At 37.7% G+C, this 25,401-nt stretch overlaps 1 protein-coding gene across 5 annotated transcripts in view; it reads right to left on the bottom strand.

Moving 5' to 3' along the window:
• MAP3K15 (mitogen-activated protein kinase kinase kinase 15) overlaps positions 1–25,401 on the bottom strand; it is an 85,503-nt gene that overhangs the window by 44,773 nt on the left and 15,329 nt on the right. For all 5 annotated transcript variants that reach the window (XR_010385422.1, XM_026120687.2, XM_064499153.1 and 2 more), the window contains exons 2-6: positions 23,588–23,727; positions 20,133–20,156; positions 11,263–11,456; positions 8,519–8,687; positions 7,155–7,261 (exon numbers count right to left, since the gene is read on the bottom strand). Coding sequence is in view for 4 of the 5 variants with exons in the window: in XM_026120687.2 (XP_025976472.2) it covers positions 7,155–7,261; positions 8,519–8,687; positions 11,263–11,456; positions 20,133–20,156; positions 23,588–23,727 (634 nt within the window). In the remaining variant the exon portion in view is untranslated. The remainder of the gene's footprint in view (positions 1–7,154; positions 7,262–8,518; positions 8,688–11,262; positions 11,457–20,132; positions 20,157–23,587; positions 23,728–25,401) is intronic.

Below are 25,401 nucleotides of genomic sequence, written 5' to 3'. Positions count from 1 at the left end.
AGCTGGAAAAAAAGAGTATGTACTGTAAGAAGGCCTTACGTGCGTGAAGAGTAATTTGTTCAAGGGAATCCTCCTTTGGTTTCCTCTATATTTCATTTTGACTTACTGATTTGATCTTTTGTTATTATTTTAAGAATTCTATAAGCGAACAGATATTTCTGGAAGAATAAAGCACAGGGGAATAAACCAAACAATAACAAACAACTCTGAAAACCTTTCCCACAGAATTGTACAGTCAAAAACAGCAAACTGGTTTTTTTCCCCCTCACTGTATTTATATGAATCTTGTTTATCTCATGATTTCAGCCTTGGAGAAGCTATCAACAGTTTACTGCACAATACCATTAAAAACATGATCATATTGTCACATTGCAGAGTAATGTGAACATGAAACAACTTGATCTGTAAGTACAAATATACCCAGTATTGTATATGAAGACCAATTATTTTCTGAATGGGTACATTTATTATCTTATACAATATCTTTGCTTACAGCAATGATAAATATGTAACTGGTATTAAAATATTTATTTTGAATTTGCTTGAATAAAAATACGATGGAGAGTTAGTTATGTCTTAATGACTCCATATCAGACTAGTAATTTATAAAAACTGATGAGCTAGACTGCTACCTGCTATAGTGAAATCTACAGCAAAAAAAAATTTCAGACAAATTTGTAATTATTTAGAATTGCAATAGCTAATTGGAATTAGAGTTATTACACAAGAAGTTAAAACAAGAAACTAATCCTGTTGCAAGTTAATTGAGTCACACACGTCACTGAGGATGCAATTTGGCATATTAAGATTCACTGTAGTGAGGTGAGAGATTGACAACCCAAACTGGACTTTGAGACCAGAACTAAATTTGCTGATCTCCAGCCAGATATGACAATGAAAAAAATGCAACATTTTTTTCCTCACATACACTTCAGATGTTACATGCAAACCACTGATATAAAATGAGGAACTCCACGATGTGATTTTTACCAGATCATTTTTGAGAAGAGAACTACATTTTAAATAACTGTGTGCTTTTCAATGGGAATAATTTCCTATGGCTACTATTATTCATGATGACTAGTAATTTACTACTTGCACCCTGTAACTCCCTCCTTCACTTACTAATTGCTTTTTTTTATTACAGTATGTGGCTTGTTAAAACACAGCATGCTGAGTTAAATGACAGTGACTACAGCTGCCCTCAGCTTTAATACAAATGAAGATAAAACTGCCTCGGAAAGAAACTGAAGCCTTTATAGCTCAGCTATTATCTACTCTGTTTTGTACAAAATTTGGCATTACCCTTGGCCTCTTTGCAAGCTGCCAGAAGGTGAAACTGAGGATTATCTGGAAACTCCAGGCTTAGTAAAGAAGGCCAACCAAAAAATACTAATTAGAACATAAGTGTACTGCAACTCATTAAAATCTTTGCTATGCCACCCTAAATTACTGAAGTAAATCCTAAGCAAATAGCCAGTGGACAACCACACCTAGCATTCAAATCAACAGTAAAAAAATCTATACTTTGCTAATATTCACACATACTACGGCAACAAGAAATAAAACAGTAAAGACCAAACTAGCTTCCTTTCATTACGCTCTTAACCTGACTATAAGCAAGTAAAATTCATGCAAATAGACTGCAGCATTTTCCTGTCCCATTGATTTTGATTGTGATTTGTCCTGTTCATGTCACTTGCTCAATGCTTTTCAGTAACTTGAGGCAATACTAAAAGAATACTAACCCCAGCACAGGAAAGGGTTCATTTTACTCTAAGGTCATTAAATAACAGAGAGTAGTCTATGAGCATTTTTCTTAATGTGGTATTACAGTTCTTCTCTTGTGCAAAAGACTTGGTGGAAAACAACAGCAGGTTTTTCCAACAACTTCTTCATCTTCTGTCATGTTTCAGCATTATTTTTTAATTTTTTTGCAGAGGAATCACAAATTTAATTGCTGTTTGTAAGCAATCTATATAATAATTTAAAACAGTGAAATACTATGATTCCAAATACAAAAGGCATGAATGTATGAATATATGCATGGAATATAATGCATGAATAAAGTACATTAAGTCAGTCTATATGCTCTTCTCACTTGAGAAGAACCTTAAAAAAAGAAAAAGGGTGTGGGGAGAAAGCCATAATACCAGCGAATCAGTTTTAACACCATGCCATACAAGCAGGCATTATTCCTTACTTCTTTTCTTTATTAAAGACAGTCACTGCACTAGATACCCTTAACATTTAGATTCTGTAAGACATCAAATTGGAAGAGCTTTCACAAAAACAAGCATTGACTAGCTTGTCTCTCCATGAATTTAGGGATTCATCAATAAAAGTGCTCAGCAGACATCAGGTGTAAGAGTAATACATGCAAAGAGTTCATCTGGCAAGAGACAGGTCCTAAACCCAGCACTATTAACATATCTAAGTCAATCCTTGACTTAGGAAAGCACAGGAAAAGTAGAGTGGGTACAGAAGTCACAATGTAGCGACATGCAATTTATGGCACAACACACAAAAGCACTCTTTAAAACTGCACAAAACTCAAAATTTAAGGAAAAAAAACAGAAATTAAGGTTGTCATTACAACTTAAATTCAGGTCTCGTGTACTTGCTGATGATGTATGATGGCTGCACGATCAAGTACTTTTTTTTTCTGAAAAGAAAAATCATATTGTAGACACCTTAAACAGAACCTTTAATTAATGCACTTCATGTAGCTGTGTGGTAGTCCCATATCTGGAAATAAAGGTAAACACAACTGTCCTTTTTCTCTGTGATACAGCAAATTACTCAGGTACTGCAATGATAAATGTCCAAGGAGCAATAAGAAGCTCATGATACTGTATGTGTGGGATGGGGGAGTGGGAGGAGACCACGTACAATTAATATGGCACAGGTACATCTTCAATAAGCAGAACACCACAAAATACTGAGACACAGACCAGATGATCTCCAGTCGATCCTGTGCACCACACCATGCAAAGCTCTTGTGGGAAAAAAAGATCATCAGACAGCCTTCAATTATGCACAGAGGAACAGATGGAGAGCAGGGGAAATAAAATGGAAACCTGAGTTCTGAAATTCCTTAGTTTTCAAGTAGGGGACCTGGAATTTTCCAGGCAGTTCTTGTACCACAACTATTCCTTACAATATGCTTGCCTCTGAGGCCAGGCATGCTGCCCATGACGGTAGCAAACAGATGCCTACATCTGAAACACCCAAAGTCAGCCCTCAATTACACAGGGCCTTCCTTCATACCAGAGACATCACAAATTCTGAAAATATTAACATTGCACATTTGGGCTGAACTTAAACCTAAAGACTCACCCCATCCTCTGCATAAATTAAGACACAGCCGGACACAATTTCAACTGGGAGGCAACAAGGAACATTGTTGTATACCAGTCCACATCTGTATAACAGAGAGCATGCTCTGCTCTGTGTGGGTCAAATTAATTAGCTTAAAACACGAGGAATAGTCTTTTGCTCTCAATAAGAAACCAGGAAAGTGACCTATGTAGATAGTCAAGGTTTGGAAAAAAGCACAAGCCTGTCATTGCAAACAGACCCACTATTAGCCTTTATATTATTACACATTAGAAATGACAAACCTAAGATGGACTCAATGCTCTGCTCCAAAGTGGAAACCAGGGAGAAAGACTTCAATCTAGGACAGGGCTTAGGTTGTACTTAAAAACTTGCTATGTGAATCACAGTATCAGAAATGGGCATGAAAATGTCTACCTTCCCTACACATGTAATAGCAAGTGATTTAGTGCACCTCTGTATGGTACTCTGCAGATAGACCCAGGCTTGCTTTGCTCATGATGCAAACCAGGTCAGGCAGAAGCCGTGCACCTAGGCTGGAAGGTCACAGAGCCTGAAGTAATACACACTTGCCTCTTTTCTTAGCCCAGCCTGTTAACTTGAACCGAGACCTGCACGCAGTCATGGTTCAGATGGGGCTTGCGTCCACCTGGAAACTGCCACTCTGATGCACCAGCAAAGACCCAAGGCCCTTGGGAACAACCCCCCTACCACATCTCTAGCTCTGTGCAGCACTAGCCTATTGCTGACTTGAAAAGGCAAAGTGAAATTAATTGCCAACACAATTCAATTACTGCAGTTCAAGGGGAAATAAAGGAAATAAATGAATGACTTCTGTTGATTACCATCATAGTTCTGACACACTTTCTTAATGAAATTAAACAAAAATTAACTTCAACGGGGTCTGATATTCTCACAGCTACTAATTCTGTCGTTACTTATGATGTATTTTGTTCCTGGTAGACTCAGTCACTTGTACTGAATAACATTTATCCCATTCTCTAAGCTAAAATTAATAGAATATTATGTGTTTTGTATTTTTTAAACTAAATTCTTATAAAACTCAATAAAAGAGGGTGTATTTAAAATGGAAAAATGTGGTTCAAAAATCCCATAGAAGTAAGATGCTAAAAACAACACTTTCAGGATGATTATTTATCTAAGTGGACTTGTTCTGAAAATTTTAATGCCCCAAACTTTGGACTTTTGCAAAACGCAAAAATATCTGAAGTAGCTAAGTGAAACTTTTCTCTTTTTCTATTTTTTTTCAAATAGAGCAGAAATCTTTGAACAGTAGAAGCTAATTTCTGCATTCTTGCTAATGGAAAACTGGTCATTCATTTCTGGAAAACTTTTCCATAACAGTGTTTTAATTGTTCCCAGAAGAACACAAGGAGAGCCATACTGGTTCAGGCTAGTGATTCATTTAATGAAATCTGTTGATGGGGAAAGCAGGTACAGCAGCAATCAGTTTTGTGTTGTCTTATAAGGGCCCTAGTGGCATCGGCAAAACAATTCAGAAAGTTTAACGGCATAAGGGTCATGTGCTGCTCAAAACGCAAAGAATTCCAAGACAAACAGAATAAGAGAGTGTGCCAGTTTTACTATGCGCATGTAAATGGCAAAGTTTTAAAATAATATAGCCTGATCAAATCAGGATATTCTCCTAGAGAAAGGGACAGGGCACAACCCTAGCATTATTATTTTGGCAGATTTCAACTTCTTGAATCAGATCCCTTAAATAATAAAAAGTTGGACACATTTCTTTCCAAAAATAGGGCCAAATCCTTTTTATTAAAAGCATTTCTCAGGACATCAGTATGGTATCGTAAGGAGACTTGAATTTCAGCACATCAGAAGTTTTATAGGATCAAGCCTGCAATTTTTAAGGGTTGGGGAAAAAAGTGGAGTCCTGTACCATACAATAATAACTATACAGCCAGGAAGTAAACTGCAACATTGTTTAAAAATTTAGAATGTCAAAAAAAGTGTCAAAACACTAGCTTCTATTTTAAAGTACTATCTTGTGTTGCACGTAAATATTTACTACCAAAAGGGATTTTTTTTTCCTTTTATTTTTTAAGCAGCCCAATGAAAAAAAAAATCTTTCATTTGGTCTCATAAATATCAGAGCTAAATGCAAAGGATATAAATGGATTCTCTCTCTCTTTAAATATTCAGATCAGAATTTTCTGAAAGAAAATACTTTAGTTAAACAAGTTTCAGACTCAGTAGACGGTTAATCAGCTAAGATTTAATGGTCCGTGATATCAGGAGCTAAGAATCAAGACACCCAGTGTTCACTTCCAGTCTTTAAAAAAAAAAAATCTATGAAAGCTGAATTATGTGTAAATATATTCATATATCTGATATCAAGAGCTAAATATTAATCATTTCTTGTTCTGCCCATTAAAAAGGCTTTGTCATCATCCAAATTTGGGTTAAGGTTCCAAACATAAGTCTAGTTATCTTTCTGCATGAGAGATTCAGGCGTTACCTGGTATCTGATGATTTTCTTCTCACAGAGGTACTTCTTGTAATGAATTCACATTCAGAACCTTTTGTTTTCTTTGTATTTTTCTCTTTTTTAAATAAAAAAGGCATTTTAAAAGCCATTTTCCAGTCTTCATGATTCGTCTCTATAGTTAGTTTCCATAAAAGCATGGACACTAGAATTACACACAATCTCAGGTACACCTATGGCTGTATACTCTATATTACTCGCTACTTTATTCTTCAAAAGATCACTTCAAGCTGCTTGCCACTGTATCACTCAGATGATCACTCAGCCTATCAACACTACCACCACCCCCTTTAAAAAAAAAAAATCACTGCTTTCTATAAACTGTCCTATTGGCACATACTGCATTCTTTCCTCCTATGTGTACAACCTTGTCCTTGAACGAAATGCAGCCTTGCATGAAAATGAATTTTCTTGTAGGGATCACATAATGTAAACTGCTCAGTGACTGCTCTTCTTTGACAGAACTGAAGGAGTAGTATCTGATATTTTTCTGAGCGATGATTTTGTATTTCCTTCTAAGAAGTTTGATGAAACTGTCAAATAGCATCAGACATTACTCCTTTCCTAATCCCTTTGATGTATGCTGTACTGATGCTGCCCAGAGCTAATTTTTTGTATGAACTGCAGGTCACAACTTTCAACAGCATGTGGATTGCATCTAAGCAGTTACTTTTATTATTACACCTGATTTCATTTGTATAAGATCTATTTTCCATAATACAATCTTAATATAAATTCTTTAGAAATGAAGCAACTATTATACATAGGCACTACAGAAATCTGTAACTATCTAGAAGAGTTCAATAATATATTTCTACTTTGCTAATCTAGGAAAGATGAATCAGGAAAGAGCTTGTGGGTTCAAATTGCCTTTCAGCCTTCCAAGGAAGCTGTATTGAGAATTACAATTCATGGATCAAGTACTACTTGTTATTCATTAGTTTAATAACTTACTCATAACTCTATTTGCTACACTATTGAAGATGCTCAGCATCATCAATGACTCAGAAAAAATCTCAGCTTGATCAAGAACCCATTGATATCAATGGAGTCTTTAAGAATTACTCTGGTGGCCTTTGGAACAAATCATTGATCCACTCATCAGGTTGTTGACAAAATGATGGTTGTGGGAAAACAATGTTTTCTTCTAATGTTAGAAGCTGGTCATGGTGTACAGGAAGCAGTGTGTGCAGAAAGGGAAAAGAATTTGATATTATCTGCACTATAAATTTATACACAAGACCAGACCAAACAGCAATAAAATGAAACAGCCTCAAGCAATTATCCTTACCGATTCAATGCAAAAGCGTAATGAAATTTAATGTTGTGCTGATCAGCCAGGTCACAGGTTGGAAGCATTTCTAGTGTTTCTACCAGCTTCACCATAGCATCATAGTCCTGGTATGAATTAAAAAAAAAAAAAATGAATAAAAGAAACTGAAGACACCCTCTAGCAGAGGAAAGCATCACTATACTAAACACATCATGAATGCTAGACAGTATCTCAGCTGATTGCTCCTAGAAGAGGCAGTGACACAGCCATGAACTCCAGTGAAAGGGATTAAAGAGGACTTTGTCAACCCATGTCAGTACTTGCCTCTTCCTCACTTCATCACCACTGCCCAAGTTACTGAATCCCTCTGTCCAGTTGCAGCACCAATCACACATCCGATATCATTAAGGAGAGGTAGTAAGTCCAACTTTTTCAGTCCTAATCAAGGACTGCTGATAAAGAACGCTTCAAGACACCACAGACTAGAGCACAGCTCATTCTGAAGTACATCAGCTGTTTGTGCATCCATTTTGGTTTTCCAGGGGTCACCCACATATATGTTGCGGGAAAGGCCGATTCACTGAGATGAAGGATGGCCTCGCATTACCTAATTTGTTTGTTCAGACTATGTTTGGAGATTATTACATTTCTCAAAATGAAATTGGATAAATCTGCTGCAGGATAACCTGCAATCCTGAATGGAAAGTTGGGTGAAGACACAGGTCATCCTCTGCTCTCATGACCCATTTATACTTGCCAAATAAACAACTTAGAGGCTGATGGAAGAAATTTCCATAGAATGGCTGGAAGTATATTTTAAAATGGATGTCATCTACGCAGATTAGCAGTTCAGAAATACAGTACATAGGCTGTGCTTTAGCAAAAGTAGAACTTACTTTAAAAATATATTCAAGGAAAAAAAAGGTGTAGTTGTTTTATTTTAAAAACAAATTAATGCTTCTTTTTATGGTAGTTCTCAACTTGGGCTCCTGTGGCAAATACTGTAGTCACAACAAATGCCTGTTCTTAGCTTCCAAATATATTGGGGGGTGGGGAGGAAGGGGGAAGGAAAAGCAAAAGCAAAAGTCTTGTTTCCGTAATTTTTCTATGTTTCTTTTTATTTTTTAAGGAGGTTAAAAATGACACAAAACTAAGGAGGAGACCTCAGGAAGTCACCTCATCTATGTCTCTGGTTCATGGGCAAAATAAATAAGCTTTCAAAGCCTCTTAAATGGCCCAGTATGCAAGTCAAAAAGTTAAACACAATGAAACAATATAACGTCAACTCTCAGTCACTGTTTAACAAACAATGAAATATAGAAGAACAAACAAGAGCCAAAATCCCATGGTAAAATAATCTTTCTTACTCCTTAGGAGTATACCTGAATATCTCGATAAGAAAGAAGCAGGTTTATGACAATGTCGGAAGTCAGCACTTCAGTATTGTCCATACGAAGCTTAATTCTGGCCAGCTCCTTAGCCAGTTCATCTCCTTGATACTTCTCTCTAGCTTTTCTAATATCATTTAGCAGTGTTTCTTTATAATAGGCACTAAAGAAATAAAAGATAGAATTATGGGAAGAAGACTGTTAGATTTTTTAAAAATGAAACATGGTCATATTTCTAATAAAAATATTTTCTAATAAAAAGTATGATTTACTTATCAGAATGACACGTATATTAAATCTCTCCTTTAAGTCCTCATTCTACCTCATTATACATATTCCACCTCACCCTGCCCCAGGCTATGGGGCTATGTATCAATACACGTATGACCAGGATTGTGGGATAATTTAATTAACTCAGTAAAACTGGAGCATTTTTTTGGCTACTGACTGTGACAGATGTGGTATTTTGTACCTTTATCCTAAAGGAGGAAGGAATTGGGATAATAAACTGGCACATTGAGGAAAGACTAGTGTGACATGAAAAGGAGGTATTCAATTTTACAAACTACAGGGGTTAAGTGACTTTGAAATAAAGCACCTAAAGCAGAAACAAGCCACCAAAAGCTGCCTTCTTGTAGTTTGTTTGATGAGCGCAATACACAATGGGGCAGGATCTATGTAAAATCCCACAGTAAGTTTCTTGCACCTTATTTGCACTAACATGCAATAACTAGTGCAACACCAGAGCTTTTGCGGAATACAAAAGAACTCTTCATTATCAGTAATGATAACCATAAACCAATGGACAGACTACTTAGAGCTAACATTATCTGGAGTCTATGGTTTAGAATTCAACTGATGGCGTCTGAGAGGTAGTCAGGTACATACAATGACTTCTTTGTTTACAAACTGAGTATTCCAAGTATTCAACATTGCTTAGCACTAAGCCCTAAACATAGCAAAGAGAACTAAGTGCTCTGTTGAATATTCACAGCACATACAACATTTAAGGTATTTTTATAATACGAGGCAGCAAGGTCTCAATAAGCACCACTGGAAAGCTTTTAATATTTGTTTTACTGTTGGTGGAAGTTAGGTCTAATTCACCATGTACTATCAATCTCATGTTTCTACTCAGCATTTCCTTTTACAGATTAGTAATTTACTAATTAGTCCTTCTTGTGTTCACCAAATCAAAAGGAGATACAGGACAATATTTTTCAAAAGTAACCAAGTGACTCGGGAATGCAAAGTCTCACTTTCAAGAATGATTTAACATTTAACCATCCTCAAACTGTTCAGACTTTTGGAGGGAGTGCAGTGACATTCAGCTACATCTTCTCTTTTCACAGAGATCTACCACAACAGTGTCCAACTCTGCAGTTACTCAAAAGCCTTTGTCAGGCACTGCAGCCAGAGTTTACAGGAATCAAACACAGCAAAAAACTGTGTTCAGTACTTCGTAATTACTCCAATCTACCAACTGAAAGCAGTAATGGGAGACAGAAAGGAGACTTACTGCAGGACTTCACAATACAATTATCAAATCAAAGTCACCCACAATCCTGGTCATAAAAGTATTGTCATAGAGAAAGTGTAAAGGTAGCTTCAGGTAGCTGGTGCCCAGAGCAACATTTTATGATGATGATACCAAAATTTATTACTACCAGGACTGATTGTGCTACTCATTTCATGAGCCTGTCTGCACTGCCTAGCACAGCTCTCCCATATGCTCTGCAACTTGACCGCATCTCTGCCCCCTTGCTTGCCCCACTCCTCAAACTGGGCTGGTGTTGCCTGCTGCCTACACGCACTCTCCTCCCTAGCGCTGCTTTGCAGGAGGAGCAGGAGGCAGCTTGCCCTTCCTCAGGCCAGCAATTGCTCTGTCACTCCTTAACGAGGTGTCAGAAGACAACAGACCTGCTGCAGATGGAGGCGTAAGGGGTAAGCCGTGTTGGGGCAGAAGCATGTGTGGATCCTAACAGTGTGACAAGGTGAGAAAAGGGATTTTCTAGGCAGCCAAGTCCTTCATTTGGGCAGGATGGCAATGGGGGAAGAGAAAGAAGTCTGAGGGTCCTCAGTGCTACCTCATGCTTCAGACACTGGAGAAAAGAGAACCCAGAAGCTCAGCCTCTCATCCCCTTTCCCAGAAAAATCAGACTAGCTCTGGAGCACAGGGGTAGCAAAGCAAGAAAGAGGGACTTCCATCTCCAGCCCTAATCCTCAAAACCTCAACAATCCCTTGTACAGGTGGCTGAACAGCATCACATTTATTAGGTGGTATCAGAATGCTAATATTAAAAAAAAATTCCTGCAGAAGAGTTGCATTTGATTGTCCATTGCTGCTGTATGTATATACTTACTTGGTGATAAAAAGGAGAGAGAAAAGAAAAAAGCAAGGTCGTTAGCTTTGAGCTCTATGAAGAGGCTGTGATCTCATCTTCTATTATAACTTCCTGCACTGTAATTTATACTTAAGAACCTTATCTTCTTACCCATGGACTGACTCTGCTTACTGATATTTCAGAAAGTAACCATAAATCACCTCTAGTATAACTTGGTTAATTAACTGCAACAGCTGCAGGACAGTGATACAGTAAGCAGTAAAGTTAGCAACTTCTTTTAATACTGTATTAAGTGCAGTGAAAAATCGATGTTGCTAGAGATTCTGAACCTTCTTCGATAACATTTAGAAGAGAGTATAAATGGTTCTGGATACGTATGTGTTGCAAAATTACCATGACGTAACATGAACATCCTTGAGAAGGCTGATAAACCTATCCACCAGTGGGACACAAAGTGGCCCCAGGATATTGTCCCAGCTGGGCTGCATATACTCAGAAGCTCTTCGCTGGGCATCACTTTCACAGCAAAAGTAGTCAGCACAAGGTGTGACAATGTATGGAATAAAATAATAATTCCCACTGGAAGCCTAAAAGAAAAACAGACAGTTTGGAAAACAAATGAAAACGGAAATCTGCTTGTGTACATACAGAATCTTTTAGTGTCAGAAAAAAACAGCTAGATCAGTGGTGGTGCACCACTAGGTTTTAGTGCACTGTTTAACCCAAGATTGGCAAGCATTAAATTCAAGTTTTCTTCCGTACAGGAGAATTACACATATTAACAAGTGTGATGAATAAGCATCTAGATCTGTTAAGAAACAAAACAAGAAAACTCTTTGATTTTTTGATGTCATGCACAGACCCTAACTACAAGTGTGACAGGACAAGCTAACCTTCTGCTCCCATATTCTTGCAGTCAGTGAAGATGTACTTGCATCCTCTAGGCTTAGTCTGTGCTAGGAAAGATATGACGCAGAGCACACCACAAAGTGTCTGAGAAACACAGAAACACAGGCATTGAAAGGACTTTATGGAGATGTTTAATCCAGAAGAGTCCATACAACATCTGCTGCATGCTGCCAACAAGCACCAAACCAAAGAAAATACTGAAACATCTCAAAATAGATCTAAAACTTTCAACTGAAAATTCCAAAAGTGAAAACCAAAAACCCTTAACAGGCCACAGAAAAAGTGTAAATGTGACTGATGTGACAAAAGGGGAGAGGAGAGAAAATGGAAAACACCTTTCAGACCCTGAATACTGCAAGCTCAGATTCTTTAAGTCATGAACAAGACTCCAAAAAAACAGACACCTGAGAGGTTTTCCGCTATTACTAGAAGCACCAATATCGTTTTGACCTATGACAATTCTCTGGTATTTAAAAGAAAATAAAAGTAAAACCCAGCTAAACTATGCATTCACAGTAACCAGTCTTGGAGCATGGGGTCAGTATGACACAGATAACGCAACCAACTACCAACAATATCCTACCCCTGTCACCTTGGGGATACCAAGGCAAACACCTACAGCCACATCATACCCCTCATTTTTTTCATGATACCATCTAAGCCTGCAGTAAAGCAGCAACCATTTAAAATCCCCATGAACAATGGGAGAATGTCAAGATGACTGAAAGCATGCACATGAGGCTAGCAGATTTTTTATATGTATTAATAAACTAGACAAGAGAAAGAAACTGATCACGGGAAATAATAATTTAGGGCATGCAGCTACTACAGATACAGAGAGAGAAGAAACTTGTATCAGAGACATCCTGTTATAGATCTGAGTCTGTTACAGTTTAGAATTATGATTTCTAACAGATAAAGACCATGCCACATTCCCTCTTCATGAACCATACAGTACAGTATCTCTGTTCTAACAAAATCACGATCTGTTGCAATGCTATCTTTACTTCCTATTAAAAAAATAGGAAACCTTGCAACCCAAACAACCAGAATGTTAGAATTATTTAGTCTGAGGTTTACTTAAATGAACACTAAGTTCAGGCCAATGCAAAAAACACTTGTATATAAATTCTATTCTTAAACCTGAAACAATGCATTAGCTCTTCCTGCAAAGGAAGAAAACAAATCCAATTCGGTAGTACAATGTGTCTTGTGATGCAAACAAAGCTGCAGTGATCTACTGAAAAAGCAAAGCAGTCTGCAGAGTATTTTTCAAGTATTCAAGTATTTTTAAATGGCATACATGAAGCTGTATTAATCATATTCAACTAATGTCTCATCTTTTTGACCTAGATTTCTTGCCTCTTTTTGGATAGTGGAATCTGTGCAACTAAAAACGCATTTTCATCTGTAACACAGATACATTTCTGTATGCAGAAGTCAGGAACCCTGCATGTATTTCAGCACATCGCCTTGTCTGAAGACCAACCAGCAAAGCCGTAACTCCAAAAGTTAGTTAGCTATGTTTGGGATGAGAAATCACACACCCAGTTAAACCAGTTAGTAATGCAAGCCTTCAGTGCTGTACATAAATAGAAAGACAGTCTGCCTCCTGGCAGAGATACCATTGAGTATAGCACCAAAGAAACCAAATGTTGTATCTCACTGTTCCCTGATAGACAATGATCTCCATTTTTCTAACTTCTTCTGTACAATATTTATACATAGTAACTTATAAATCCCCTTCATATTGAGTGTGTGGGCTGAGATTTTTAGAAGTCTTCCCTCTTCTCACTGTGTAGAAAAACAATTCTGCTGATCAACTTTTCTACACTATCAAGGGCTGGCAATGGCTGAAAATATCCTCCTTATTTCTTCGGGAGATCATCTGTTCTGGATGCTGCTCCTTCACCTCCAACACCAAAAATTAGTAATTGTGAAAATTACTGTCCTGTTACAAACCAACTACTGCTTCATTAGATATTGAATAAACAGCACATGTTTGTATTAAGGAACATATATAATGATTTGAGCTCCAAATAGGTATAATCTATAAATCAGGAATTATTTAATTGCGATGAAATTATGATTTATGTAGACTGTATGTTGAGTTGGTTTATTTCAAGATAATTAGCTCAGTTTAAAAAACAAAAAAAAAGTCTTATTTCAAAACAAGTCTCAGGTTTAAAAGTTTAGTTTAAAACTACGCAAAAACAAGCAGACTGGAAAAAAACCCTCTCAATAGCTCATCTTCCAGCAAACAATAAATGCACAATGTGCTAGCAATAAAACGTTTGCGTTCGATCACAGCACTTTAATCAACCAGAAAAAGGGCCAAAATTTTCGGAATATAAAAAAGAAAATAACTGCAAGTAAGTTAAAAATGGGACCTGTTCTTCAGCAGAAAGTGAGTAAAGGCGTTAAGCACAGACACATGCCTTTGGTCATGGGCTGAAAGAGCTGGGGCCCACATAGGCCATTATCAGGGTCTAGGGAAGACAGGACAAATGCAGAGTACTGTAAACATTTTGCTAGTGCTGTTAAAAGTAAACACTGGACTTTAATAAAGTACATAGTCTTTTCAACTGTAGTGTTACAGTTATTCCTGTCAAACTGTCCCTTTGATATGGAAATACTACACTTGAATTAAAGACTATTTTTAAATTTGTGATGTTGAGTAAAATCTCTGAATCTTCAGAGAGGGAATCAGGCCCGCATAGCTAATAGCACAATTATTTCACTCTAGCTACGCAGTTTATTTTGCCACTTAGTCAGGCATTAAAAGTATTAGGATAAACTTAAAAGTGCTCACCCTACCTTACAAAGTAATTAGAAAAAAGCATACAGATAACAAGAACTGAACTGTGCTGACTCACAGGAGTCAAAGACTTTTGAGTATTCAGAGAGTTTAATCCACCATTGTCTTAAGAATCAAGAGGGTTTCTTCCGCAGCGGTTTCCTGCGACATCATCTTCCCATCCATCTTGTGATACTAGTTAATCTAACACACTAAAAGCTTTTGAAAATACTTTCTCTTCAAAACTTGAATATATGCAGTAAATATTTTAACGTAAATGCTGTGAGAGAGATTTTTATAAACTAAACACTCCAAACTCTCAAGATGCTGAGACTGAGCTTGCCAGTAATGAGTACTCCAAGATTACAACTTTGAAACAAAGCACCTGCCAAGCACTATTTTCAAAGCATCCTTATATAAAAATGCCTAGAAATGTAGTAATAACATGGCACATTTATTCAACAGAAAGGAGATTTAAAAGTGATACATACTTCGCCTATCAGATTACCACTGTGATATTCAGGAGGTACTTGAACTTGAAGAAAAGCTCTGTGGTTGGCAACCTACTCCAAATTGAAATAAAACAAAAAAAAGGAGAACACCACCACAAAACATGGAAGCATAAGAATCAAAAAGACAGACATGACATATGAATAGAGAAATTACTAAAGAAATAAATAGAAAATAAAAATAGATATTTATAGCAAGTCCATGTTTACAAGACCAAGAAAATTTAGTGCTATACTTTGCCACCGAGAAGATAAGGTTTCTATCTATATGGGCTATTTGTCTGTACATATCCTTTTGTCATCATTAACATGTTCTCAGCAGTCTTACTTTCATCAGCCTGACAGATTTATTGGCAAATATTTAACTACATCCGATCACTATACATACACTCCAGGAGACAGTAACATTTCCAGGAAAACTAACTTTCCGAAATAATTTTCTTAAATTCCTTAGTTTTTGTTATATCAATAGTAACAGTACAATATTTAATGCATAGAAACATTAACAACAGTATTTACTGGATTACTTGTTCCTTGTACTCTTCTTCCCAGAGAAGGAATAATCACTGTCTGTATTTTAGATGTTCCTATTCCTAAGAGAATCTCTTTCATTTTGTGCCCTTTTGCAAATTCTTTTAATATTTCTGCTGCCTCAGAGGCTTTTCTAGAAATATATCATACAACCTTCTATATATTGTAAAAATAATCAGAAAACAAAATACATAAAGCTACTCTACAGTCCTACTTCTTCAGATTACTAGGTTCATATAATGTAATCATACTTCAGTCTTGGCTCCCACTTCAATCCACTGGGACTAGTAAACTGTAGAATGTTCAATGTAATGTAAGTCCAAGTGCCAAAATCTTTAAATTTAGTTTTCTTAAATGGTTATTACCTTCGAACAGTAGATACAGTCTAATTTATACTGTTATGAAACTCTGAAGAGACTTTCTGCCTACCACATTAAAAAGTGATTTTTCAACATAAAAATTCCTTGAGGCAAGGATAAATTACAATCCTGTTCCCTCTAGATCAAGGAGAATTTTTGCTAATGACTCCACCATGGCCCAGACATTATTTTCTGCTTATTATAAGGGCTACTAAAGGATTTGAGGAAAAATCCGTTTAAATTTCTAGAAATACTTCACCAAGCCCACAGACCTAAGTATAGTATAATAAGCCTTTTGGTTTCATAGCCATCTTAATTTTCTTTAAATGTTTTCCCTGAAAGCAATTAATAGGCTTATCCAAATTTCCTCACACATACCATTGACTAAAGGAAAATCAACTATTAACTCTTTCTCTTCGTATTCTGCACTTGTCCTAATAATTTTCCGGAGTGGAAAATTCTAGCTTACAGTGCCATACTCAAATAAAACGAATGGGTCAAAGTATGCATCTCAAACTGGGGGCAACCAATGCTAGAACTATTTCTAGAAGGATTTTTCATTTTGCCTCCCAATTGTAGCAGTTTTTAAAAAGCCCTTTATGTACTCTTTCTTTCACTTCATCTTGGATTTTCTTATGCTCCATTCCTTAAAGTTCTGTAGAGGGAAATAAAATATCCCTGCTGAAAAAAAAAATCAGGGTTAGCAACAAAATGTTGCATCAAAATAAAACAACTTCTCCCTGGGTTTTGTTTATTTCTTTGGTTTGGGGAAAGTTGTGGGGGTTTATTGTTTTTGTTTGCTTTTTTTTTGCTTTTAATTAAAGCAACACTGCTTTTGGAAATCCTTGGAATTTCATTTCTCCTATAAACCAATAGCAATTTGAGGTCCAAAACACATTCTCCATAGATAAATGCATTTTCCTGTACCCTCCAGTCCAATAAAACCAGTCTGCTCTTAAACGTTGATTCTTCATAATGACACATAAAACAGGCTGTTCTGTAAGACTGGATATTTGTGATTTATTTTACAGGTGATTATTTTGACAGAAACTAGGGAGCTGTGTGTACACCCTGAGTAAGATTAGCAGAAGACTGTCCTCAAAGCTCAGAGGAGTTGCACAAGAAAGAAAACTAGCCGCAGGGACACAGAGATTACTGAACTTTAACTTCATGTCAGGGCAATTCTGTTTTGGGAACTTAGCTCTCAGCCAATAATTCTTTCTTCATGTATCTCAGTGTGTAATAAATTATCAGTACAGAATTTTAATTGCTTTTTGAGGGGAGTCAAGTAGAACTGGATCACATTCTGCAACTTATCTCTGAAAATTTCACTCCTAATGGTGGAAGCTACATTCCCAAATCTCCTATCTTATGCTTTTTTTTCAGACAGGAAGCTATTAAAACTCTCACAGACTCACTCCACCTCAGCAAGCTGCTCTCTGATTTTCACCATTAGATCAGCTGCACTCGGGCAAATCCCAAAAGAACTGCTGACCACTCTTCTATGCATTGTTCTCAGCCTTATGTACACCTTCCTTGCTCTTGCCTCCTCCCTGATGCTGAATTAGCATAACTGACTAACCTTTTCTTTACAAGGAAAACATGAAATGCTTTCAAGGCTTACTTGTAACACAGGAAAGAAACAATCACCATGAAGGAAACACTAATTATTTGTGTACTCTGCATCTTTAACATGGCTCCACTCCTATTCTATGCTATGATCTTTTTTGTGCCTTTGTACATGACTTGTGGAATATAAACAGTGAAAGTGAGGGCAAGGAATCCACAGAGAAGGCTCATAGCTACGGTGTCCTCTGTAGGAAGTTTCATTTGTGCCGTGGGAAAAATAGCGCAATGTGCCTTGTAGCAATCTCTGTTGTCCTTCTTCTCTTATATGCAGTGCAGATTTACGGCCCCAAAAAGTCAAAAGATGTGGGGAGGAGTTCTCTTCATTCAAAACCAGCAATGGCAACCGTGTGGCTACCTCTGGGTTGGAGGAAAGCTTAGCAGGTTAAGTATCTATCTTCTTTTCAATAGGTCTACAAACCTAGTGCAGAGTATATTAAGTTCTCTCTACTATTCCATAGCTATAGCAGAGGCCTACCCACACAAAGACGAGTTCAATCAGGAAAAGTGAAAGGAAAATACAAAAACCCAGAACGGCAGTATTAATTCTTGCATCTAATATTCAGCATTTAAACTGAAATGGTTATGTAACTATGCACATGATTGGACACAGTAAATGCACACTGATTCTGTAACTATGTAACTAGTGCAGCAACCCTCATTATCAAGAAGCTTCAAATAAAACATTGCTGATGTGGTTGTGAAATATTTAACCAAGCAATGAAGCAGTGGCAGTATATTGGGACAGTGACAAACCACATGCCTCTCAGACGTCATTGGATTGGGAAGGAGGGGAAAGCAATCATCTATTCAAAGTCAATTCCAACTTAGGTAATCAAAGTTTTAATCTATTAATTATCTTGCTAATTAGTATGTTGTCAGTAATTTCTGATTAAAAAACTGGTAAAAGAATGAATTATGGGAACACATTAAAATATAATTTACTATCTAATAAAAGAGAATGGGAAAATTTCAAGTAACATGAAAGGGTCAAAAATCCACGCTTGGTATTTAAAGTCAGTTGTTTTTTCCTCACTGCATTTTACTTACAGTTGTTTTCTTAATATAAGCACTTGAAGAAAGTGGGTAGAGAATACAATCTTTTCAAAGGAGGGGTCAGGACCCCAGTTTCAGGATCCCTTCCTGCTCCTTTCACTAGCCACATGGAGAGAGTAAGAGTTTCCAGGTCTAATACCACACCCTGCTGTAGGAAGCATGTCACCAGGTCTATCTTTTCTTCTCTTCCATGTCAAGGTGAAGGCAATGATCCCTCCCTCTGTGGGAGAGAGAAACGTCCAAAAGAAAAAGTTGCAGGCTGCTAATCTGACCACACTCCACTAAACTGGTCATGGTCCACTTTGCATTTATTCCATCTCTCGAGTAATCACAAAATGTCTCAGTCAAAATTCTCCTTCTTACTACGTAGGGGAAAAAAAATCTCCCACATTTGTGCAATGGTGACATTTTGATTGTGATCTTGTGAATGCCTGTGGACAGTAGCATTCATGAGCAAATCTACAATCATTTTCAGGCTCCTGTTCACAGAGCTGCAGAATAGTAAACATACTGCACACCAAAGGTGAAACTAGTCCAGGGATCACCAAGACAAACGGGAGAATGACCTGGACTTACTATGTGCTCAAGCTGATCTATCTTTAGCCTACATACAGCGCTTTTGCCAAGGGTAAACAGCAACTCAAAATGAATTGCTGTTAACTAACTAATTCACTGTCTCTTCTCATCCTCTTTTAAATTGTCACTTTAGCAAAATCTAAGAACATTCTGGTATTTTAGTCTTGCTCTGCATTCTTCAGAAGAGAATAAAAGTTTAAGGTGTACATGGGGATGCAAAAGAGAATAAATCAAAGTTTAAGATTTTTGCAAATTCAATATTCCTCAGTATGACAACATGCACTGTTCAATGAAAATAACCACTGATGTGATCTGAAGTAAAAAATACACAACTGTATAAGATATTGTGCTATATTACAGTAAACATAAAATAACCAGTATATTTTATCTTCCTTCAGGTTTACCTACCTGTTTGGTTTTATTGGGATTAAAAGCAAGAATAATTTTATTTTGGGAAATGAGCTTTTGTATTCCTAAGTAAAATCTCAGTCTGTGAGCAAAAGGCTGGGTACAGAGTGGCCAAAATGGTTTGATATACATGAGTCCTATTACGGCCTCAAACGCATATATACATTTGCGCAAGTGGATGAAAGTGGGAGAGGGAGAAAGAGACCTTGAATTTCTGAGTTCACATTTTGATTTATGAATCTACAAATACAACACATCTATTGGCACTTTTCTAGAACTTAAAAAGGAATGTCTAAAGAAAAGTACTTTGTTAGCTTGTTTTACTTTTGAAAGGAACCAGAAAGATTTCCACTAGTCTGAATTGTATACAGGGCAAACAGACTTCTTTTGATCATACAGAGCATATACCATGTCTTGGCAGCTTTATTAGAGTTGCTTCAAATGTAGAATCCTCCTTTTGTGTTTTCAAATGAACGTGGATTTAATACTTACTGTGTTTTTCTGGGATACCATATCCTGCAAAAAAAAAAAAATATTTGTCATTTGTACTGGGAATTATTATTTCCAATAAAAACGATTGGTATACATATACATATGCACATACGTCTTTTCACAGAGTAATGCGTATTTCCTGCTGCAGTAAATTACAAGTAAAGGGACCAAAAAATGACAAGAAAAGTCTCAGTAGTTCAGGTTAGAAAAAAAATAATGATTCCAAGAAGAAACTTCTTTAAAGAAGTGCTCAAAAGAGGAAGAAAGCTGGTGCTTACCAGTAACTGGAGTTTCTTAAGCAGGCAACCCTCCTGCCCAATCATACTTAGGGCATTTGTGAGACAGCAGCATTCAAGTCTAGAAGCTTTCTTTGAAAGTGTATCCTTAAGATACCTAGGCCGCTTCCCTACCTTGATGAGCACAGACCAAGACACTCCTTCAACGTCCTAATTCTTCTCACCTTGAAATCCAAAAAGAGATGGTAAAAACTATGAGGGGGAAATTAATGGAGATGTAAACCAGATCTCAAAGAACTCCAGTTACTGGTAAGTAGCTGCGTCCTCCTCCTTTTTCTAGTGTTAGCCTACATATCCCATGAACATTGCTTGGTGAAACTAAGCAGAACTCCAGATAAGTCACTCTACATACGTTATATCAGAAGAGTTTCTAAGCAAGGTCGTTGATGTAATTATGTGCTCCGACAAGCAAAGATGACTCTGCTTGAGCAAATTCCTATCTAAAACAGCCTGAATCCGCTTGGACAACCACTGCACAGAAGTGACAGTGCCCATACACGTTTTTCTCAACAACAGGGACCAAAGAGGTTTAGTTCTGCGAATATGACCATCTTGAAGTCCAGACTATATATCCTTTTATGTTCTTTGAACTAGGAGGTTTTGGAAAGAACACTGGTGAAACTGAAGAGACAGCTCTTAGGAGAATTTCAGGGTGGGCCTTATGAAATAAGCCACATAAAGTCAGGTCACCTGAATTTCGCATATCTTCCCGGTAGGAGTAACAGCAGCCAGAAATACCACCTTTAGAACAATCAGACTAGCTACTGAAAAGAGGCATACACAGCAAGTTCAATCAAGGTAAAGTAAGGAATTCCTAAAGGAAAGGAGGTAAAAAAAGCCTGACCACTCATAAATCTGAGAACAAAGAACGGCCAACAGATGGTCAAAAATACATAAAATACATATTAAGGTACCCATACCTTAACAAAATTATTGATTAATTAAACCTCTTAAAGTCTGATCAAACTTAAAGTCTGATCAAATGCTTCAGAACAAGAGCTCAGACACATCTGAAATATCACGTATCTGAAAATAATTCATGTCCATCTAGCTAAACAAGTACCTCTAGCAAAGCTTTGCCTACTGTTGATGAAGACCTTTCTCACCGGGGAGAAATGAACTCTTCTGACTGAAAATTATCCAGTATCTAAGCCATGAAATGTATCAAGAGATCAAGGAAACTTCTTTACTGAAAAATCCCAAGAACAATCCCTATCTACCTTCTGAAGTATTCCTTAGAAAAAAGGTGTATTAGTATATTTGGAGGGTATCCAACAGTGAGCTGGGGCTCAATTACAGAAGAGGTATCAAGGACATCTGGGCTGGACTGAACCATGCCCCTGTGCCCCGCTTAAGCTACACTACCCTCTGATCCAGTGGATCTCTTCAACTTAGTTCCAGCAACTTGAATCAAGCCTTCTGATCCTGAAGAAAGATGTGCAAGGGGCTTGTCTTCGCCCAAAAAGTACACAATGCAGAGACAAGCAAAAGATCCAGTGGGGCCTCAATGCCACTGGCAGAGTTCCCAGAAGAGAGATATCAAGGCAGACAACGGCTTTTCTAGGCCTAAGTGATCCAATCATGCTCTAATGATCCCAGGAGCCATGTTCCCTGTACCTTGACCTCTTCACTCTTGCAAAAAAAGCCTCAGATCTGATACTGCAAAGACCTGCAAGTTCTGGCAATGAACAATCTGCAGATCTGGCCCATGGATGCACCCTGGAGCCATTCAGCACTCCAGTTTTGGAGCACGTGCTCAAGTGTGTGCTTGGCACAAGGTGTAGAAATAAAAGCCATTCACTGAGCTCCTCACTGGGTGGAGACACTTAGATAACTAACCTGTGCTTCCCAAACTTTCATATGTGCTGGGGAGAACCAAGCTGATCAGAACATCTGAGAGACAGCACAAAAGAAAGGTAAAAATGTGTTAGTGAAAAATGAAAAGGAAAGGTCTCTTTGCAGTCAGTTATATTACCACCGCAGAATGAAAAGCTGTATGCCTGCCCACCCAGATTATCTAGAGGAATGGAAGGGAATGCAAGCATGCCTTAGTGCAGTGGCTAATATCCTATAGAAAATAGAATACTCCATCTCTGAGTTCTTGTGACTCCAGGTCACGAAGAATGTGAATGTGTGTGTGGACAACCCCCTGAAGAAAGAAAGTATGAGCTATTAGACACGTGAGAGGAGACTCAATGAAACTGAAAGCGGGAGGAAAGAGGAAAGAATAGCTGTGACAGAACAGCTTTTCTGGAAAAAGACAAGGAGACTCATACAAACTAACATTAAACTTAATATTCTCATGGCATCAAGAGAGGTTAGAGAATTCTGGAAAGGATTTTTGGACATCTGTGGCATGAAAAATACAGATAGAGTATAGGCAATAACTCAAAATAACAAAAAAAAAGGTATGAACAAAGTCGCTCTCAGTGAAGGTAGCGAGAAAACAGATCATATTAAAAGAAGCAATAGGTGATAACCTAGAGGAGAAAGAAGTCTAAGCATGATCTAAAACAAAGAGAACCTGTACTGAGAAAGGCAGAAACATCCACAATATATGACCTGCATCCAGAACAGCAATTTCAGGACTCAGGTGTAATAGCAAGTACCATCCTACTATAAAAATGAACAGGCCTACAAAGAGATTTGATGAGGATCTTTCTTATCTTCACCAAAAAGCAATAAAAAGTAGATCCCTGCAGTCTTTGCTACTCATCATCTAGAAGATATTAACCTAATCTGAGAGAAGTGCTCCAATAGCAGGAATAGGTTGCAATACATTCCTTGTTCAAGCAAAGTGTCATTATTAAACAAGACTTAAAATCTATTTACATGTACTCAAATTAAAAGAGGGAGAGGAAGAAAAACAGACTTTTTCAAAGTCATGAAAATCAGACCTGCCCTCGCACTTCTAAGCTGAACCATGTGAAACAAAATCAGTTCTGTATTATGGATCTGATCTTATAAACAAGCTTTTATGCTATTCTGATCACATTATTTTTGTTAGTAACAAAATAGTTCTAAGAAAAGTATCTCCTGAGTTATGTAGCTAACAGGAAATCACATTTAATGGAAGTTTTAGAAAAGCACAAATGTCTACAGGATCAGGTATTCAAAGGTATTTCTGAAATGAAGCAGATTTTCAAGTGAGAATCTTACTTTGAGAGATTGAGCAGTATCAGCATCAGTGTCATAGTAAAGTATAACATTGTTCGACATGTCAAAGCTTTCACGCACACCAAGGTGGTAGAATAGCGATGGTTGTTTGGAAATATCACTCATATCCACAACTGCAACATCTGAAATGAGAGAGGGAGGGAAGAATAAAAACAATCTTAAAACCTCTTTTATTTTCTTACACAGAATATAAAATAAATCCTAAAATTACATGTAAATTTGGACAGATGAAATCAATACAATCAAATGAGCAGCATTTTCTCTCGGTGCAAGTGAATTTTACCCCGCATACTAAAGAACAAGAGTATACTCAGGAAATTATCACAGTGTTAAAATAACTGTGGGGCAGCTTACAAATTCTGCTTGAGGTTATGAAATCACTGCATCAGCAATACCTCAGGTGAAGAAGCCAACTGCATTTCCTCTCTGAGCTTGACCTGACAGTCTGAAAGCCTAGTAAAATGGAAACCTCCAAACCTTCATGTGGAACTTCTAAGAATAATGAAGCAGCAGCAACACATGCACAGAATCACACAGAACAGTTGAGGTTGAAAGGAACCTCAGGAGATCATCTAGTTCAACCCCCCTGCTCAAGCAGGGTTGCCTAGAGCACGTTTCCAAGGATTGTGTCCAGACAGCTTTTGAAGATCTCCAAGGAAGGAGACTCCACAACCTCTCCTGGTAACCTGCTCTGGTGCTCAGTCACCCTCACGGTAAAGCAGTTTTTTCTTATGTTCAGATGGAGCTGCCTGTGTTTCAGTTTGTGCCCGTTGCCTCTCGTCCTATCGCTGGGCACCACAGAAAAGAGTCTGGACCTGTCCTCTTTACATCTTCCCTTCAGGCACTTAAACATATTGATAAGATCTCACCTCAGTCTTCTCTTCTCCACGCTAAACAGGCCCAGCTCTCTCAGCCTTTCTTCATAGGAGAGATGCTCCAGCCCCCTAATCATCTTCGTAGCCCTACGCTGCACTCTCTCCAGTAGTACCATGTCTCTGGAGCCCAGAATCGGACACAGTACTCCAGATGTGGCCCCAACAGGGCTGATTAGAGGGGGAAGATCACCTCCCTCGACTTGCTGGCAATGCTCTTCCTAATGCAGCCCAGGATACCATTGACCTTCTTGGCCGTAACAGCACATTGCTGGCTCATGGAAATAATGGAAAGCTACCAGACCAAGCTTATCTGAAGAGGCTGAGGCTTGGAGAACGGTAAATTCTAAAGAGTAGAGAAAGAAATGAGTTGTGAAAATTGAGCTTAAAATCCACAGGGATTATGGTGTTCAAGGTGGTGGTAGTGGGAAATCAGGGGATTCAATTACTACTAGCCTGAATAAGACTTCCACTGATCTTGGGTAGTACTGCAATCACAAATAGATGTATAAAACGTCGACAGAAGCTGACCTATATAGAGAGCTAAAGAGAAATAATCCATGCTACACAGAACAGCTATGAAATACAGGCAAAATATCCCAAGTTCATCATTTGGTTCTGGTCTAAACCTAAAGGCTGTACAGAAAGAAGAGGTAACTGGAAAAGGGACATTTATGCTTATATTTTCCTTGATCATTGTATCTTCCATGCTGCCTGTTGTGGGACAACCGACTGTCTTTACAGTCCCGGACCGTGTGGGTTTCGCATGGCGCGAGGGAGGGGAGGAGGGGGAGAAGGAGATTTACTGCATGACTCCACAACTTATTTTAAAGATCTAAATTTACTGCACAAGTTATAATGGTACAAAGCAACAATTCTTGTCCACAGAAACTTAGTTCAACTAGAACACTTATTTTCCAATTC

The sequence above is a fragment of the Dromaius novaehollandiae genome, chromosome 1 (genome assembly GCF_036370855.1).
Source record: "Dromaius novaehollandiae isolate bDroNov1 chromosome 1, bDroNov1.hap1, whole genome shotgun sequence".
NCBI lineage: Eukaryota > Metazoa > Chordata > Aves > Casuariiformes > Dromaiidae > Dromaius > Dromaius novaehollandiae.
The sequence above is the reverse complement of the archived record's forward strand: the minus strand, read 5'-3'. Positions and strand labels throughout refer to the sequence as shown.